The 17,919-nt window shown below is 42.2% G+C and overlaps 1 protein-coding gene across 1 annotated transcript; it reads right to left on the bottom strand.

The window, feature by feature from the left end:
* Positions 1 to 1,813: 1,813 nt before the first annotated feature.
* zgc:153184 (uncharacterized protein LOC751652 homolog) lies at positions 1,814 to 13,585 on the bottom strand. The gene is given in 9 exon segments (XM_068585461.1): positions 1,814 to 2,227; positions 2,932 to 3,147; positions 3,769 to 3,837; positions 4,105 to 4,173; positions 4,328 to 4,411; positions 13,370 to 13,432; positions 13,434 to 13,514; positions 13,516 to 13,545; positions 13,547 to 13,585. Coding segments are annotated over 9 exon segments (1,065 nt in total).
* Between the last annotated feature and the right edge of the window lie 4,334 nt (positions 13,586 to 17,919).

The following is a 17,919-nucleotide window of genomic DNA, read 5'->3' as shown; positions in this document are numbered from 1 at the left end:
ATTAGCTGACGGATGATGGGTCAAAATGCCTTTTGGAGAATGTTGTACTGCTGTTGCCAATTTGTCAAATGCAAGTCCTCAGTCAAGATGTCTCTGATGAATTATTTATTATATTAGGGTAATTACATCAGTCCATACTATAAACCGTCCATACTTGTTAGTTCAATTAAACAGGAAAGTCGTATACCGTTTACAGTCAGGGATATGTCTATAGTGCACCTGCTCTCACGTGCTGCTATCCTATAAAACAGTTCAAACATTTTTTTAAAGACATAAGTCAACATACGACTTGGGCTTGTGGGTAAATAACTCACAGTTCAGTTTTTTAAATGAGATACACTTCAGTTAAATTGCACATTTTGGGTAAAATACAAAATTGCATCGGGACAGAGATGCACTTTACCCTTAGTGCAATTGCTACAATACTAAATGTCACCAATAGAGGTCGACAAAAGAGAACAATTGTTTTGTTTGTTTTAATACTAAATGCTAAAAGTACACTCAGGAACAGCCAGGCACATTTTGTCCTTAAAAGAGCAGAACGAAATTAGATTATGTAAATACTGAAATTCCTTTAAAATCGTTTGATGTGTTTAATGTCCCCTTGCTTCACAGTTACATCCAGTTCTTCTGATTAAACTGTTCGGATAAAAAAAAAAATGGGCAGAGCCTATGATGGAAAGTGATGTGCCTCAGCCTAATAAGAATGATCATGGTGTAATTTGTCTTACCTTAACAGACGCAATAGAACTGGTTATCAAGCACCGTTTCAAACTACCGGTTTGTGCACACAGATACAACCCTGAGAAGAGAAGAGGGCTTGAGGGAAAGTCATTTGAGGACGCGTGTGAGGGTTCCGGGTGTGCGCAGGCTTTCAAATCTCTGTTTTGGCAGAACCATCACTTGTTATCTGCAACTGTAATCTACATCTTTGGACCTCATCTGGCTGAAGACTGTCTAGTTATTGTGTCAGGAGACTCAGCATGAACTGGCTGGCCCACCAGAATCATTTAGTATCATAATGATTTTTAAAACTTAACAAATCGTTGACCATACACATACAATGTCAACGTTTTTATGAAAGAAGGAAGCTGTTTATTGTCTTAACAGTTCTGTGCATAATTGATGAGAATCCGAGCCACTCCACAGTAACATTGCGATTTAGATATTTTGCACAGTACAAAATAAAACAGAATTAGACCGACATCAAACGATAACTAGAAGTAAAGTACATAATTTCAACCTAAAGTGATAGGGACTTGATATGAGCATTCCCATCGATGTAAGAACATTTGAAATATCTGCTAAATATAGTCTAAAAATATTTTGCTAACCCAGCATTCAGTATTTCCAAAGTCCTGTGTAAATGACATACTTCTGACATGGAATTGCACTCCATGCACATTTGCTAATGAAAAAAATGCAAACAGGAGTCTGGCTATGCAGACTTGAAAAAATGAAACACATTTTCCTGATAATGAATACAGTATCAACTTTGAGGTCTATTTCCATGTGCAGAAAACAGCTGCTTCTCATAACTCTCCAGTGTTTATAGACCTGTTCTGTAGACGGCCAGGAGAGGGCGACAGAGGGACTAAAAAGAGCAGGTACCAAGAAATTGACAACAGATTAACTTTTTCTGAGGAGTATTTAAAGAGTTCTTGTAATCAAAGCACTGAATAACTTATTCAGTTATATATATATATATATATATATATATATATATATATATATATATATATATATATATATATATATATATATATATATATATATATATATATATATATAATATTCAGTAAACATTCACAGTTCACACCATGTCATTTCCTCCTGGGTGCTTCTCCAGGAGCATCTCCTCCTTCCCCTTAACATTGCCCTGTATCGGCTTGGCCGGGCAAGGTGCTGAAGGCTGCTGTTCCTCCTCCAAAGCCTCCATGTTATGGGCTTGTTCTGCTTCCTGCTCCACCCCCGGATTTCCCCTGAAGTCTGGGTCACATTCAGCTACCCCATCCTCTGTTTGGTCACAGTCCCTGTCCTTCTCCTCTGTTTCTTTCAGACTTGCCGACTGTCCGTATTCAAAAACCTGGTCCGTGTCTCCATTTTCTTTTGTGCTGTACAGTTCACTTGGGGACAGAGCACTGCTAAAACCGCCTGCCTCCTCTCCAGCAGACCTCCTGTGCTGTCGTGTGGGCGGGCGTCTTTTAAATGATAGTCGCGCACGAGTCTGTGGGGAAAATACCAGAAAATATAGATCAAAATTAAAATTTAAAAAAATCATTCAACCAATTTAAATTTAGAAAAACTGAGCTATACAAGACAGCTACGAATGCATATTCAGTGTCAATTATTTCGTGCCATCGAATTATTCCCTGTTCCAAGTCTTAGCAAATGCGTGCGAGCGCTGCACAAAATGCTACCTCTGGACTCTAACTAGGCTAAGGGGATTACGTCTTCAATCGCCCTTGCAGCGGCACTCATGCAGTGCAGGGGTATCTTGCTCCGGCTTATCCAAGGCCTGCTTAAACAGGAGATGCAGAACGCCTGCTGAGAAACACGTCAACGGGGACAGGAACCATGTGTCCGGTCATGACGTCACAGCTCAGTCCACGAAAAGTGTGAGAAACATGTCAGGGGGCCTCAATGTGAGAGTAGCTCCTGTTTGTCATTTACTGACTCAGAATGTGTGCACAAACCTATGCAAACATGAGAAACACACCTGTACCGACTACTAAACAATGCTTACAAATGACTTGCATGCAGAAAAAAAAAAAGAAATACCATGAGCTAGGAGCTTCTTCAACGCGATGCCTACAGTAATACCACAAAACTAGTCCCTCTGCAACATAAGAAGATAGTAAAAAATAACTCTGATCTATTTGTTCCATTGGACGATCCAATATGCAGCTTTGTGTGTGTCCATACGCTTACCTTGTTGACGCTCAATAGCGGTGCGCCTTCGGGAGGGCTGTCGAAGCTGACGGCCTCCTCTTCTTCACTGGATGGATGCGAGGGCCGCAGGGTGGGGCTCAGGGGACTCTGCGGGCTGCCGGGGGAGGTCGGGGACAACGGGGCTGGCTGGAGCTTCACCTCAGGACTCTTGTTGGGTGAAGGCAGCAGAGCAGTGGGCGACAGGGCAAGATTGGCCTGCAGTGGGAAAGGAAGATCCTGAAGCCGAGACACTATGATCTGAATACAACTTCATTGACAAACAATAGCTTTCATTAAATGTCTCTAAACGGCACATTTGAGAAAGAACACAGCTCTTTGAAAACTCGACTGCTAGAAGCACGGCTTAAAATTGTACTTGACGCGTCATAAACAACACCCGTCATATTCAGTCTTGGAACATAAGATCTGGAGTTAGTCTCCAAACCTCGATTTAAGTTTAGAGCAGCGTATCCTACCTGCACTGGGGAGAAGAGGAAGAGGGAGAAGCGGCAGCCCTTTTGTCCCATGGCTGCCCACCGTGTGAATCGCTAACTAAAGGAATGATGGTGGCGGGTTTGTACGAGGCTGGGTGGCCCGTGATCCCATTAGCTCATTAATCTGAGCCGATTGTGGCCTCCGGGACAAGCCCTTCCCTTTTTCCCCCCTCAGCTCACAGCTCAGGCACCAGTGCCATCTGAACAGTGGATGGCAGTAATGACACACACACACACACTGCCGACTACTCCTGCCTGTGATAACACATCATTGGTGAGGCCAGCTTTGGTTTTCTTTCCTATTTCCCTCAGGAAATATCTACATGTTGAATGATGCATCTACCTGGAGTTTCTCAATGAAGGAGGAGTTCTTCATCTTGATGTTACAGGGATTTGGTGAGACAATGGTTTTCTGCAAGAGAGATCAGAATGAATAAAAAGACAAATGCGCAAAATCACCACCACCCCCATTTAGACCGGCAGCAGCGCTTTCCCAATGTTTGATCAGAACAAGAAAAAATAGATAACTTGTCCATTGGGCAACAGTAGTCCGTCGACCGTGTTGAAATTGTGAGTTTGCAGTGCAATCGTAAAGTAAACAAATCCAAGCCGACTTTCTTTGTGTATCCAGAAGACACATTAGTAACAGATGGGTCAGTGAAGTAAGAAAATGACTTACATCTGATTCATTATCACCTTTTTGGTTCTGCAACTTTAGGGAACATGGATGTCTTCTTTGAAATGGCAACTATAAACAAAAAAGGAGGAGGAAATAAAATAAATAAAATCTGTCGTCACAAGCGGTCCACATGCATTCACCAACTACTCTATTTAACCTTTAGGGCAGCATACTTTTTTATGTTTTTGCATGGATGCTGTGACATAAGACATAAATAAAGTACCTCGTCATTTGAGCCGGGCATTGTTAGAATGTGACCTTTAAACCTTCCAGCGAGCTCAGCCACAGATGGTTTGGATGGAGAATCCTATTGGAACAGAAAGACATTCAATCATATACTTTATCTTTTGACATAATTCCTATGAGTCGAGAGTAAAGCGTAAAACTTACAAACAAATGCCAGTTTTAATGAATGTTAGGAATATTTGCATGGCATGCCTTTGTGTTGTAAGACAAGGCACAACAACCGCTTTTTGGGCATTGACTTACTGATCAAAAAAAAGGTAAAAAACAAAAACAATACACTCTCTTAAAGTGTAAGTTCATCCTTAACTCTGAGCCCAACTCTCGACATTGCATAATACTGAAAAATGCAAAAAAATACAAGACTTGGTGTTTGAAACAGGAGTTGCTCAGTAACTGATGAGACAGCATTAACATTATTTTTAATAAACATAAATATGGTGTAGACAAGTCCAAAACAGTCGACCATATTTTAAGATTGGCCTGGCAATGATTTAAAAACAGTAGATGACGCATTGAGACATTTCAACTCATAAAAATGCAAATGTTGATAACTTTGGTTAGAAATGTCAATATTAACTCCTTAAAGTACAGTCATAAAAAAACATGTTTACGTGTGCAGAGCCTCTTTGAGCATGTAATGTGCTGAGACATGTTGCAGCTGAACAACACCATGTTCGAAGACAAAGAACAAAGAGTCTCACTTCCCTCTTCGATGCAGGAGAAAAACACAAGAGCGTGAACATGCAGACTCCTCCAGAGTGCTGTCCTTAGAGAAACTCATCTCTTCTCTGACGAGAGTGTTTTTCTGTGGGTTTGGACACAGGAAGTGAGCCTCTCTCTCTGCCCACAGCTGTTTAGCATCACACCGCAGCCTGTGACAGCAGGGACCCGTCCTTGAAGCCTTATCACTTCTCGGCCCCTTTACTTTCCGTCTCTCCCACTATTCCCTAGCTGATTGCTAAACTTCCCTCCTCCACGCTTCCCTTTCATGCCCATTGACTCGCTCCACATATCTCTGGCCTGACTGATAAGTCGGTTGACGGCTGCAGGCTGTCATGGGCATGAACGGGGGAGCCTTGAAAAGAACTCGTTTTTTGCGGCAAGTATTTGGGTCTCGGCATTTTTGGTTCGCGACCCGGCAGAAGCCCGAGATGTGTCACGAGTGTTCAGATTCTCATGCATCATGTTGCTGTGATTTGCATTGTACGGTCACTGCTTGGGGGGCTCCGCCCTTTTCCTTTCTGGCTTTGATGCCACATCTCATTTCCGTCCCACGTTAATTGGCCACTAAAAAGCTCACGTCACGTTTCCTGGGCGTGTGCACTCTCGGTTCCCTCCCTCTCTCCCTGCACAGTTTGGGTCGGAGTCCATGGATCTCTCAGGCTTCACGGATACACACATTCCACATGTTAATCACACGCTTTGTTTTCCTTCTCCCCCTTGTTCTCCGCATGACCTCACCACCTTGCTCCCTCCACCCAAAACGTATTACAGCATCAGTCAGCCCCGCAGTGCCTCTGTTGACGCTTCTCTGTGTCCTAATCCACATCCCAACCCTTTTCCTGAGTTCTCCTTTCTTGTCCGCGATAAATAGTAATCAGCATGGGACCACTCACCCACCGCACCATTATTTTGTAACCTCCAATTTTTTAACTCTTTCCAGAGTAAAACAAAATTAAATAAATCAAATGTTCCTTCAGAGTCACAACAGTGCAGGCAAATGGAAGCCGGGCCTTGTGTGTTTAAAATGCTGTTTCGGTGTTTTGGGTGAAGAAAACACAAATCCTGGTTTCAACTTTTTGAAACTATTTAAAGAAATATGATATATAATTTAATAGAATAGAAAATAGTATAAAAAAAGTAGAAGGAATACATCATTTTTAGATACTGTATAATGGAATACTCAAATGATATTTAATGATTTCGGGAACCATTTCCCTGAGATGACAAAAGAGACATTATTGCAATGAGCCATACAAGGCCTTCGGCTGGTTATCAGTATTGCACATGTTTAACTCAGCTGGGACCTCAAGCTCTGTAGAAGAGTGGGAAACTTTGGTTCACTGCAGGAGAGAGCAGGGCAAGCTCTATTTCTGGGCCTTGAGGCCTGGGAAAAAGCCCCAGAGCTGTGCAGGCCGCCTGGATCACAGCTCTGCTCTGTAACCCCTCAGCTCCTAAGAGTCCCTGGATATGATGGACCACATCTGAAACATACTGTAATCTAGCATACAGAGAAATTGAGCATGTCTAAACAAGGAACTACTAGAGAGAAGAGAAGAAAAAAAAAGCTTCTTAAAGCAGTGCCTTCCCCATGTGATTGAAGTTTTCCAAAATTGGGCCTGTGTCGACGGTAAAAAAAATCTAGCTTTTTCTGAACTCCATGGAAACGGATCCTTCAGCTGTTGCTTGCTTTACAGTTACACCTATAGTACAGACCAAGTGGACTGTTCTCAAAAACATTTATACTTTGAATAATCAGGAGCTTTCCATCATTTAATAGAATGACAAAAAAAAGGGAAATTTAAGCTTGGTGGAAAACTGGCAACTTGAAAAACTGCTTATTTAAAAAAAATGTGCTAGTTTGAATCCCTGCTTCAGTTGGGAAAATATGATGTGGTTCATTCACAGATGTATTGCAGGACAGGCCTGCCTTTGAGCAATACAGTGGAGCTGCAGAGTGGCCGACCTGCGGTGGCCCTGTGGGGGTGGCATATTATACCAATTGTTGTATGAGATAAGTTTCAAAAAGGTCACTGTGGCAGAAAGCAGTGCAGGCATCTTCCCCACCGATGTCACGAAAATAAGGAGGCTTTGAAGAAAATCGACAAGAAGTGTCAAAAGATCTGACACAACGAGAAATAAGAACAAAATCGTTAAGTTAAAGATGTCATTTTCTGCCATTTGTGCTCAAATAAAACAAAAAAACCTGAACTGTTGATTTCCAATATGGCTGAAAGACTTCTTTTCAGGTGTTGTTTCCAGGAGTAATGTGAAACAGAGTGAAACGCGTGTGCATCCTGAGCAAACTTAAAGGTGTATCCCAACCAGCAGACGGAGACACGAGGTTTACTTGAATAACCGGAAAATGTGGAGATATAACACTGAGACAAACAGATCACATGAAGCCTGCCATTGTTCCCCTTATTCCTATTTCCAGAGGCAGAAGGGAGAAGAAGAAGCACATGGTAGCGGTCTCTAACATATCTGTTTGATGCAACAGTGCTGGGCAGAGAGCAACAGGTCAATGTAATCCGCCGTGGAGCTGACGAGGACGACGTCTGGCTCCGGATCATTAACCCTTCTCGAGGAACTCTTAATCCTCATAAGCTCGCCAGCAGTGAGGAAATCTGTGAAAACTAAGATAAATAAAGCGTACCAAAGTGCAGCTGTTGAGCAAGCACTTTCACCTGGCGTAATGGCTTTAGTTTGAGTCTGCAGACTTTTGTTTTGACAAGTCAGCGTGTTCTCCCGGGAGTAAAAACCACCGTAGTGGGCAGCTCCCTTCTGCTGCACTTGTTAAGTGGTAAGAGAGCAGAAAAAGCACCTTCTCACTCGCTGCCGTTCCAGGAAAACATGATGTGCTTTTGGACCGAACCTCATCTGACTGTCTCACTTTTCCGCTGCCCTCGCTGGCACTGTGTTTGTGTGTTTTCGCATGTGTTGTGCGTGCGTAGAAGTACACAGGAAAGGCCCTCAATCAGAGCGGTGAGGTAAATAGACACCCTCATCTATATGAGACATTGCTGCCCCTGCCTAAAAAAAAATGGGCGGTGCGGCAGACAGTCCAGTGCTGTCGAGTCGGGGAACAAATATGTAATAAAAAAATAAGCATCCAGAGAGAGGGAAAATACATCCAGATGACCTGGGAACAGAAAGCTGCTGACAAAGTCATAATTCCAAAGACGGAAATATTCATTTTTCCTTTATGTGAGAAGTGCAACAACAAATGAGTCAAGACCCCAAGAGGCTTTGGAGATATGTTCTGCAATTTGACTGGCAAATTACGAAGATATGAGAACCGATGACAGAGGAATGCACCGTGATATTTCAATGCGATAACTACAGCCTGCCTAAGATAGTCTGATCTGTTGCGCAATGAGAAGGCGGGGTTTCTGAGAGAGTGAATGGTGAGTAAGAAAAGATATCAACAAATGTAAACAGCTCACAGCAGACAGGACATCCACCACATGCTCGAAGTAAAGGGAGAAAACTGTGATACAAGCGCCTGCTGGGGATTCTGTTCTGGTATCCTCATCCTCTGATCCAGCCATCACAAAGACAAAAAACATCTGGACAGTGGATCAGATGGTTGTTGTGGAGGGCGGCTGAGAAGAACAGACGTGGGATGACATCATCTAGTAAAGCCCTGCACCTTCCTCACTAATACATTGTGCAAGTCCTGCAGAGACTCATCGCCACAGAGCTTGGCATCCAGTCTATCCATGGTAGGCCAGGGACATTGCTACTTGAGGATGCCATATACAACGTATAAACTCTCTGAAAGGGACCAATCTCCATGTTGTTATACACTTTGTTCATAAAATGTCCATCTTTTCACTGTCGTACATTTTTTTTTAAATCAACGGCTTTGACTCCCAATGGAGTGTTTTTACACATGTTGCCGAGTTTCCTTAAAGCTCCAACAAGAAACTTTCATTTTGTGTTGATCTTGGTGGTTTTGGAGGACAGACGCGTTAGTGTTTGCGAGCGCTGGAATCCCTTTGGAAAACCTCTCGTTTCACCGCAGCAGGGTCTGACAGTCTGCCCCTTTCAGTCCTGGTTCTGGCTCTCCTGTACCTCCCTTCTCTCCAGCGGGCCCGGCGACATGGTCCGGGCCTGCAACGTGGTGTGGTGACGGCGTCGGCTCCCAGCGGGGACCGGCAGGGCAGCGAGACATAGCTCTATACCCCCGGCCCGTGGAGAAGCCACTGAACCTGCATGATTTTGATGGATTTTGCGCTGAATCCGACAAGGTGGCACAGATGGTACGTAAGCAATAAGAATAACTATATAGAAAAGCCGATCTTCTCCCTGACGGTCCCGTTTACTCATATAGACACAAGTATTACATTACGACTGTCTCATAAATCCAGTTAAGGTCCCCCATAGTAACTTTAAGTCATGATCCGGCTAGTTTGGCTTTCCTATTCAAAGGTCACAGGTCATGCCACCCTACAGACACTGTAGACTACTATTCAGAGTCTTTATTCTGATGTTGATTTGCCTTAGTTTTAGCCAGCAGTTAATGTTCATGCTCAAACAGGCAGCGTGCACCTGCCTTCTAAGCCTAAAACCATACAAATATCAATATTTCACAAAATGCTCGAGTTGCAAAGTACAAGCAGCTTGCAGCACTTATTGTATTTGCACTCCTTTCGACCCAAAAAAAAGATGCATGGGTTAATGCCAAATTTAGAAGAGGGTGGTTGAGGAGTAGGCAGTATGGATTGAGTAGTTAGTTATAAAGTCATGACTATATTGTTTGCCGACTGCCTCAGTCTCCATACATGATATAATTTCCTTGAAAGCAGTGCGAGTGTGTTTCTCTTTCACAGATCACAATGTTCTCCTCCTCGCTATCTCGTCTGTAGTTCCCAGCCAGGCAATCTTTCTGTCTCACACGCTGGAGGAGCAGAGTCTGACACATCCTCTTCTCTGATAGCAGGGCTGACACTGCCTCATGTGCAGCGGGTAGGCTCGTGATGGCAGTACATTATACCGATGTACAAGATAACAACAACCGCTCGGCTATAAAGAAGCACATCTGGAATCTTTAAGGCTTGATGAAGCATTTGATTGGTCGTAAAAGGTGCATATATCTTTTAATGAGCAAAGCTTACGCAAGAGAAGTCAGCTCACGTGGAAACAACGGTTCATTTTGCTCAAAACTAGTTCAATGTTATCACCCGGGAAACTAAATATGTTGTGAAACAGTGAAGACAAACTGCAGAGAAAATATGAATATTCTGCAGAAACGTTCCACTTCCTGCGCTTCACTTCCCTTTTCCAACTGATTTTGCAATTAGGACATTTCATCAGTAAATCATTGAGACGTTGGAGTTAAAATGTGGATTGAAGGTTGAAAACATGCTCGAAAGACAAAATCAGAGAAAACTCATGGGGTTTGCAGGATGGTTAAAAAAAACAAAAAAACGTAAATATAAAAAACAAACAGGACGTATTAGTGGAATCTGAGTTTTTAACACATGACATGCTAAAGGTTTGTCTGAATGCAGCATCACTACAGATTATGGCTCTAAAACGTTTCAATTTCAAGACTTTAATTGTGTAAACTAATCAAATCTGATTACATCTATACATTTTATACTCCCTCTCAACACAGAGCCAGCCGTAACGAGTGCTTGAAATAGAGCGCGTGGAAAAGATTTGTGGCCTTTCCTTGATGTCGATGCTTTAAACAAATCCCACTGAGCTTCACGGTCAGTTCGGTGTCTGTCTTATGACAGAGTGAACCATTCATACTGGTCTGAAACTAACACACAGCATAATATACACCTCAGGCTGCATCGGTCACGAGAATGTTCTGTCCCGACCGGCTCTGAACATAAGATGCAGAAGCTTTTACCCTGCGTCACGACCACACAACACTTTCAAAGGATGTTTTATTTACTGTGACTCTGGAGTCTTTTTGTGGTTCCAGAAGAAGTTGTAGTGTTAAGTAGTAGGCACAGAACTATTCAGTCCCTAATAACAATAATAATAATAATAGTGGGACACTAAGTAAGTAAATTACTGTTATAAAAGAAAATACGGACTCATTAGCAAACGTCTGGCTGGTAGAGACTGAGTTCCCCTGTTATTGGTCTCTTAACTTTACTATGGATTACATAATAAATGTGCACACCATATGGTTGGCAAGGCAATCCCAAATACTCACGCCTCTAGCAGCGGCGTTGTTTTTTCCATCAAAGGAAAACCTCCACTCCTAACCCCACCCCAGCTCAAACTGACACACACGTGCAGTAAATCCTCAGGTGCATGCACAAACACACTTAAATGCACAAAATGCCCAGTTTGTCCACTTCATAGTTTGTCGTTGCAACACAGGAAACACAAAATATAAGTTTCCATGCGTCACTCTACTTAAGGCTTGCTTGAGGCAGTTGTAACCATATTGTAGGCTTGAGCACTGGTGCTTTTACGAAATAGTTCCACAATGGAGATGTCTGATAAATACTCATCAGTGATGTGGACATAGTGACTCAGCGGGTAAAGGCAGATAAACAACAGAACCGTCTGGTAAATACAGAAAAACAGGAAAAAGGTGTCCGGGTGTTTACTATACTGAGATTCCAAGCAAACAGTAAGTGACTGAAAAGCAATTCAGTCCCATCAATTGGATACTTGACAGCAGCAACATACCATTGCCCAACCAGCTGACAGATTTCACTTGACTCATGAATGTGGCAAGACTCCATTGGCATTGCTTTGGTGCCAGTGATCGCAGACCAACATGGCGGAGGACCATCTGAAACACCAAACACCTGAACCTGACCGGACTCAGTGGGTTTTCCACAGCTTGTACTTCAGTGGTTGCCATGGACGTGTTGCGTTATCCCCACACCAACAGAAATATGTTTCTGAATACATTCCAGCTGAGAGACCATCTATGAAATCCCTGAGCAATGTTATAACCGGGCCTTGGTTAGGTAGTTGTTCACCGAGATCAGACACTTAACAAGTGAGCTTTCAGTTGCAGTGTTGCTCATTGGCATCAATCTCTAAATTATTTGCTCGACTAATATGAAAACTGATTTGCTGGGTTTGAGAGGCTCCTTATAGAAAGACACAGAGTCACCGATAATAGTTGAAACTGCTTCCCATGGCAGTATTCAGCTTGCTTGTGCAGGTTTGTTTTTTCTCTCAAAAACAGCGATATCTCAAAGAAAGTGTAACTATCAGGAAAAAAACTACCTAAGAATTACCTAGTAAAAGATAGAGAGGGTGGGGGCGGCTCTATCTTTCATCTGTTCCCCGTCTGAGGAAGAAAGGTTTTTAGATCCAAGGTGAACTAAAGCATATCGGAGTCCGAGCGTTGGGTGGTACGGGAGAGTAGTTCTGTGGCAGATTACTAATGGGCTCCGTCACATGCTGGTGGGGAGAAGAAAAAAAAGGGCGTTTCTCTTTCTGTTTGCCACATGACATTAAATACTTGAGAGAGATGTTAAAAGTCAGAGGGAACAGCTTGTTTTGCAGGAAGGAGGCCACAAACCAGTGACCAAACCCCCTGCATGCAAAAATGGACTTCCATGAAGAAGAACACCCAGTTTAAGAGGGTGAAGGGCGGTTTGAGAAGAGAAGGCATGGTTTGTCAGCTGTGGGTACGATGGGTGGGACATGTTAAGGCTTAAATGGAGACTTACAGTGAAGACGAAATGTAATTAACACATTCATCACAGAGCACATTCAACACTGGCTCGAGACAGACGTTCGGTCAGCTCCTTTTCTCTCCTCTCTGGTTCTTTGGAAGGAAGTCGTGACCACAAACCCTACTTTTAAACCCCATCAGCCGGACGCTCAACCATACATGTTTACGCTGAGGTGTGTTTGTATGTGTTGATAACAGAACAACTCCACCCTCAGCAAAGAGAACAAGTCATCTTTGCACATAATATGTTGATATAAGTAAAACATGTTATCACATATAATATCAGAGTTAAGTGCTGTAAAGATAGAATATAGTAATGCATAGCCAACTACACATGCGTAGTACTTTATAGGTGTAAGATACTGACACAAATGCAATATTATTATTTGTTAAATGGTTGCACAGACAGGCCCTAGTTATTTGAAAGAAAAATAATACCACAATAAATACACATATTAAAAAACACTACACAGTACTACTGAACTCCTATGATGTAATGTTTTAATTACAACCACACATGGCTGCACAAAACCACATTAAATGTAAAAAAAAAAAAAAAAACATCTGCTCAAGTGGCCAGAAAGTACAGGCTAGAAGAGAAAACTAGACTCAGAGTCATAGAGTTGTTACCTCCATCCTGGGGGAAATGCCAGAGATCGTCCCCTTCTGCTTTTTTAGGGTGTTTTTTTGTTGTTGTTGCTGTTTTTCGACCTGCTGGAGCAAACTGCCTGCTGGTTGTGAAGAGACTGAGGAGCGCAGCGCGGACAGAGAGCAGCTCTGTGTTTATATCTGGAGCCAAATGAGCCTCACGCACGAGGAGGAGGAGTGGACAACTTTTACGCGCATTTGGCTCCATCAGCGTTGTCAAGTTAGTCAAGTTAGGGAACAACTAAACTAAACTACTTCTGCTACAGACTATCAAAATAATAATAATATTTATTAAATGGAACGGTTCCGTTGAATTATTAGGCAAAACCTCCGGGACGTCATATGATTTTTTGTGTGGAGGTTTGTAGGTCCGAGCATTACCGTCAACCACACCAATCCAATACGCAACGCATGGAGCATCCACAAACAGTGTAAACGATGAATTGGTATTGTTTCACCATTATATGAATGCATTGACAGTACATACACTTAATCAGTCTTCTTGTATCCTTACTTGTGGCCGTGTGACGCATTAATGCTCAATGCAGGCGAGGAAATACAATTCCTTGAAAAATGGAGTGGCAACTTTGTTTCTAATCACTTTACCCGTCAGTCCGAGCCGCGGGCCAGCTGTGTTTTTACTTTTACAACTGCTGGCCACAACTAAATGAGTTAAGTCACCATGTTTCCAGCTGATGGAAAACACCTGTTGTGACATCATTGATTGAAATGTGGCCAGATGAGCAACACTGCAGTGTAGCACCAGTTTTCTGCCCAATGTCACCTGTCGTTGAAAACAAAATACTCTATTCACCCAAAGTACATGTCGACATGTATCTAGTGTATAGCTGAAATTAGCTCCAACTGCATACTTTTAATTTGAAAGCCGTGTTTACTAACTGTCTATCTCAGCTGTGTGGGGCGGATCATCATAACTATTGTGCTGCTGTGCATTAAACACATTTGGCTGTTCTTCCACACACAGTATGCTCACCCTGATAATAATACATGTAAATTATATATTCCTATAGGGTCTTGTGGCACCAAATCAAAGTTTCTTCTTCATATTTTATGTATGATCATAGCTTCTCAACAATTCTTCTAGTTTCTCTCAAATTGAATGAAAAAAATAGACCAACTAAAAAAAATGTAATCCTCAACATCTACAAGCAAAAAACAAGAGTTTAAAGGTCAGATGCTCAGCTGTGACAATAGATCTAGCAGGTATAAAATATAATATAATATAATCATCTTTTTGAAGAAATAGTATCTAAAGACTGGATTATGAATTGCATTTCATGTATGTGACACATGGCCTCCTGTAGGGTTTTTATTGAGTCCAGGTCTAAATGTACATGTTTAAAATGCTTGCAGTTTAAGTCTCACCTCCACCTGTAACAACTTTATCATGTGCATTGCATCAATGTACCGCAATCTGCATGTTCTCTCTGCGTTCCCTACGATGCAAGTCCAGGACACTCACAGCTGGCAAGAATTTGGAAATGACAAAAGGCTGCTTTTCAATTAATTATTATCATTTTGAGTTTTCGTGAAAGGACGAAATATCTCTGCAGTTCTGCTTCCTGCAAGGAGCCAAGCGGAAGGCGAGTCAGCCACTTAAGCGGCTTTGTGGTGGGCGAATAGAGAAGCCATCTCAGCTAATGTTTTGATTTCTACCTCACCAACAACCAGCACAGAGCTGCAGGAGTGACCCTTCCTCTTTCTGCTGGAATATACATATATGTATATATGTATAAATTAGTCGTGATGGAGAGAAATAACATCAGTGTCTATAAGTCTGGTGCATTAGCTGCTTAATTTGCTCTCATATAAAACATGCATTCTGATCCTTGCATTCTGAGCCGAACGTGTTTATTTGACATCTTTTTATTTACTTGTCTAATAGCGAAAAGCGCATTGTGATCTGGTTTTAATCGGTTTTGAAACCCACAAACAAACAGGGTCTGTTTACTTTTTTCTCTCAGTAGGCTACATTTCAAACACTGTTCATGCCTCCAAATTGCAGAGACTTCTACTCGTAATTCAGAGAAATAAACAGAATGGCTCTCCTGTGTGTGACACGCTTCAGTGGACTACGGGAACTGTTTCTTAAAAGCTTTACAAGATGAGGTCATTTGTGTTTTATCAATGAAGCTTATTATCATTCTTGCCATTAAAGGCATTGTGATGCACCGTGGGAGTGCCGCATGGTTTGTAGAAGCTGAAGACACGTCTGGGTTTGTTGCCTCCCTCTCATCCAGCTGTGACAACGAGGGCGCAGATTGAAGGTGGACTGACCATTTCAGGCTCTTACAGTATGTTTGCACAAGTTACATTACCTCACACTTCTAAATTGTCACCAAATTCTCGAGGTTCTGCTTCATCAGCTTTCACAACAAACATTTGTCACTATCGGACCGGGATGGAAACAGGCAGAGAGAGTGATGGCACCACGCCATGAAGAGACACGATTGTGAAGTGCTGGAGACTGTCTCCTCCATTTTAGTGCTGCTTCCTGAGGCCAGATGCATGGACCAGCATGCACTGGGAGCCAAACAGGAAGTGAATATGTTTGGCTGATAATTTGTGGAAATGGGCTGGAAGGGGAAGCTGATAAAGATTTCTTACAAGGAGAAAAGAAAAACAGAAATGTTACTCTAAAAGAGCCGTGTTGATGTAGTTTAACAGCAGTGTTTGACTGATCTAGATACCAGGACATTATTGAGAGTGATGTCATTTATAATTTCCACCGTATATTACTGTTTGTCTCCCCTGACAGCATTTGGCTCCCTCCGCTGGTGGAAAAGACCATGGAAATGATGGCATGTGCAAATATATTAGAAAACCATGAAGTTTCATTTGGAGATGAATGCAAATGGAAAAAAAACTGCATTGCAATTTCACATCTATGCTTTCTGCCAATTAAGTACATCCCATAACGCCCTGTCATGTTTGTAGTTTATTATTTATTCGGTTATGTATCTCTGAAGGCTACTGTATAGGGGCATCCTCCATCCATCAGTGCTCACCAAATGAGGCAAGAAGAGAAATCCATATTTATCTAATTTACTTATTCTCCTTGAATACTATCATTTCAAACTGCTGCAAAAAGCTCGGCCATTTTGTGTGTTTTCTGCTGAATCACTGCAGTATCAACAACATCTTGAGAAAGGCACTTTCTCTTGTCAGTGTGCTACATAGGAGAAACCGTTGGAGTGGACTCCAGTTGGCGGATTTTGGATGATATTAACGTGAGATAATTCATCAAATAGCTCCCATCTTAAATTCCTAAGGGAAAGATTATTCAGGTGTTTGGAGAATATCCTACAACATAACTTTAGGAAATACAGTTTTTCTTGTCAGCGGGATCTGCATAAATTAATCTCAAAGACTAAAAGATATGCTGTGTTTGTTTGTGTGAGTGTGTGAACACGGTGATTGGTGGTGGAATAGGCTGCGACACAAGGGGCACTCGCTGAAATTGTACCTATAATCCACCAAATTCGTCAGGGCTGGCTCCACCTGGCATAATTCTTAAATAATATGAAAACAATTGTCGGCAGCCAAAACTCTGTGCTTGCAAAATCAGTTTAAAGATGTTTTGATCATGAAATAAAAACAAATATACTGTCAGCTTAGTTCCCTAATAACAAGCCTCCGGACGGATACACATTAGAAATGAGGGCAACACTGATTACACTGTAGCAGCAGTAACATAATATCATTGTAGTAATTGTTTGATTACTGGTCACTTTGGAAATAACAGTATTTTTCTCCTCACAAACGTAATACATCTCTCAGGAAAATATGTTATCACGCTCGATCCGTCATTTCAAATTATTTCTGTTATCGAAATAAATCACAGTCTAAATATTCCAACTCCAAAGGAGAAAAGGGAAGAGGAGTGTGCAGTGTGTTAGACGGTCCGCTGATGGCGAAGAAGTCATGACCTGAAAGGTTGAGTCAAAACAAACACACTGTGTTTCTAATGCCGATGTGAGGCAGTGTGAAGATGGCCTGAGGGGGGTGTTGGCAGCTCTGTAGGAGCCGCTCACAGACACTCTCTTCATTATCAGGGAAGAAAATAACCACCAGAGGAGTCGTGATGCCCGCTGATCTTTCCCCAGGTGATGGCAGGATGGTCTGTGGCAAATAAGCTTTTACCCGCTGCTTCAGACAGAGATGAATGGCTCATTGAAAAAAAAAAAAAAGTGTCGTGAGGATGAGTCAGCCCAGAGCGACTTTGTCTCTTTGTATTTGTGCAAACCAAGGCCTGATGATTCATGGGCAGAATCAAGACAGAGCTTAAAGAAGGACATGTATGGTCGACAGAACCTGGATAACTCTGAGTTTATTTTGAGATGTTGTTCAGGTTATAGGTTATATATACATAACTTTGACAGTACCTTTCTTGCCAGAGTGCGTGCGATGCAAAACTGTACAGTTTCTAATCCAAAATGCAGCATCACATGAGAATTGAACAATGGTGTCAATCGTTTGCAAGTGGAAGCAATGAAAGCAATAAGCTCTGC

The sequence above is a fragment of the Clinocottus analis genome, unplaced genomic scaffold (assembly GCF_023055335.1).
Source record: "Clinocottus analis isolate CAN_PGR_092001 unplaced genomic scaffold, fCliAna1.0.p SCAF_2, whole genome shotgun sequence".
In the NCBI taxonomy this organism is placed as follows: domain Eukaryota; kingdom Metazoa; phylum Chordata; class Actinopteri; order Perciformes; family Cottidae; genus Clinocottus; species Clinocottus analis.
Note: the sequence above shows the minus strand (reverse complement) of the source record. Positions and strands in the feature narration are given on the sequence as shown.